The sequence below is a fragment of the Eimeria maxima genome, genomic scaffold (genome assembly GCF_000499605.1).
Source record: "Eimeria maxima Weybridge genomic scaffold, Emw_scaff2959, whole genome shotgun sequence".
NCBI lineage: Eukaryota > Apicomplexa > Conoidasida > Eucoccidiorida > Eimeriidae > Eimeria > Eimeria maxima.
The window spans coordinates 1-2,488 of NW_013565805.1; the positions used below are offsets into that span (position 1 = coordinate 1).

Sequence of the window (2,488 nt, forward strand, 5' to 3'; positions counted from 1 at the left end):
AAAGTATCTGGATCTTGACCCTTGCGGCCAGTGTGCAAGCCCTCTCCTTGGTAAAGGCTATGCGTTCTCATGGATGCACCTCCAGCTTGATCAGCGTGCATGAAGCCAACGCTTAATTGGCTCTCCGCACGTTGGGTTGAAGGTGGAGCTTCCGTCAACGCCCAACGTTGCTTTGAAACCGGCGATGGGCCTGGTGTTAGTGCGCCATGAAAAGGTGCCAAAATCCACCGATGGACTTCTGCAAAATGCCAACTGTACGCGGATACGGTTCTCTAGGAATTTGTGATGGTTACCATCCTGGAGGGGTTTGATCATCTAACCATCCTTCAGGAGACAAGGCTTGAGAGATGGGATCACTGCTTGCGGGATGGCGGTATTGATTGGTTGGAGAGCTCATGTGGCTCTGCTGTGGATCGGTAGGAACCCCAGGCTGGGTATTCGCAATGGTTATAGGGTTATATGGCCAATATACGATGGAATATGCTTCGATGTTGGCACCTTCCCCTGAAGTCTCAGAAACACTTGAGGCAGTGCGTGGGACTCCGCCAGCATTGCTAACGGTCTGCTCAAATTCCTCAATGATTTTGTCGAATGAGGGGAATTTAGCTTTTTTGGTAGCCTGTACCTCCTCACGGCTCAAAAGCATCCAGTTGTTGGAATTTGTTTGGCTGGTCAGAACATGACGTCGGTGGAGTTTGTCTCGGTTGACGTACTTCTTATGCACCACCCATACGGCGTCCAAAACTTTAATGTCTTGCTCTACTACTTTCTCAAAATCCTCACGTGAAGCGGACTCAGCAAACACGGGCAAATCCCACAACATCCTTGCCAAATACTGGTTAATCTTCCGAACCCATCCCGTCATAGTAAGCGTCCGAGCTCGCCGCTTTTGAGGGGATATTTGTCTTTCCTCGTGCCTGGGCAACATGATTTGCCTAATCAGAGGGGCCATGCTGCTTACCTCTTGGATGGTGTAATTTTCTGCTTGCCCTTTTCCCTTGTAGGATGTCGTGCTTTCTACTAATTCTAAAAGGGCGTCACCTATAGATTGTCGAACAGGCTCAAGATCCTCGGGAAGAAGCGACAAGACCCCTAAATCCATGGTCAAGATCTTCAAAGTGATGAGAGCCAAACGCGCACCCTGGTCCGTGCTAAGAAAAGGAAGTACACTGTTACACTTGCAGGCGTTTCTATTCATCCAGTCCAGAACATTTATGGCCTGCTGGCGTGCTACAGGAGGCAACCCTCGCCCTTCCCAATCTTCCCACGTTTCACCAATCAGGAAACGCTCATTGTGGTCTAATCGCAAGGAGTGCTGTTCACCGGAGGCCGTGGAATCGCCGTCCGGAGCGGGCAGCCCACCCTGACTGAACTGCACTTGCGCTGGGTCCATCGGATTATGTGGAGTTTGATGCCATGCTCCCTCAGGGTACTCGAAGGGGAGAAGAACCGCCTCTTGGTCACTTAGTTCTTGGGAATAGGGATAGGAGGTATCTGTATAGGGTGCCATAGACATATATGGCACTTGAGTAAAAGACTCTTGGAGAAACGGATTTGCAGCAGGATCCGCTGGTTCATACATGCTTTGGTGTAAGTCTCCAGTCGGAAAATATATGCCACCGGCATGCAACGGATCTAACTGGAGCTCCTGCGGATACTGCATCCACTGAAGAGACGGCTCCCCCGCACTTGCACCACCTGCAATCTCTGGATACCACTGCCAAAAGGCATCGCCATCCGCCTCAGACCGTTCCTGAGGAAAGTGAGCTGACGCCTCATTTGCCGCTGCTGTTTCCATACCTTGGGCCGCGGGAAGCTCGGATAGCAGCGTATGCGGGGCCTCATGAGACGGCCCGGGGAACCCACCATCCTCAGATTCCCCCCCCTCCTTATCTGTGTCGGTGCCGTGGTCGCTAAGGCACGGTGTTTCGTTGACGTCGGCTAGCGCCCTCGATGTGCCAGCTGACTTCCGTCCAGACCTCAGACGGTCGAAACAGCGTAACACCCAATACAGCACTGCCAAAGAGGCGAACGTCAATGCCAAAACGCGGAAATATGGGGGCCAGAACGGTTTGCTCCTATGCAGGGGATGCGTCACCAGAGGTCCATCGTCGCAGCAGTGTTCTGCCGAGTGGGGTGTTTCCACTCCAACGGGGTTCACGGAGGCTTCTACTGGCCCCCGCAAAGCTATTGTGGAGACCCCCATTGAAAATAAGGTGTGCGCATCCACTGTAAATGTCTTTCAAATGAGCCTCTGGCGGACGTTGGATGGGCTCAACTGACATCTGCCGGAAGCATCACCCCACAAACGTATTAACGGTTGCTTGGAGCATTTGGGGAATCCTCAAGGCTCAAGGCGACAAGCATGTGTCAGGTTTGATAATTGAATAGGCTCGGGAGTATTGGGAGTGTGGCTGCAATGAGCAGCTCACACCAAGGGATTGGAGAACGTCAAACGGAAACGCATCGACAATAGAAGGCGACTTCT

The 2,488-nt window shown here is 52.3% G+C and overlaps 1 protein-coding gene across 1 annotated transcript; it reads right to left on the reverse strand.

Moving 5' to 3' along the window:
• Positions 1–289: 289 nt before the first annotated feature.
• EMWEY_00059770 (hypothetical protein, conserved) lies at positions 290–2,206 on the reverse strand (the record flags this gene model as incomplete). Its single annotated transcript, XM_013481219.1, has 1 exon — positions 290–2,206. The coding sequence occupies one exon, from the start codon at positions 2,204–2,206 to the stop codon at positions 290–292; it is 1,917 nt and encodes a 638-aa protein (XP_013336673.1).
• Between the last annotated feature and the right edge of the window lie 282 nt (positions 2,207–2,488).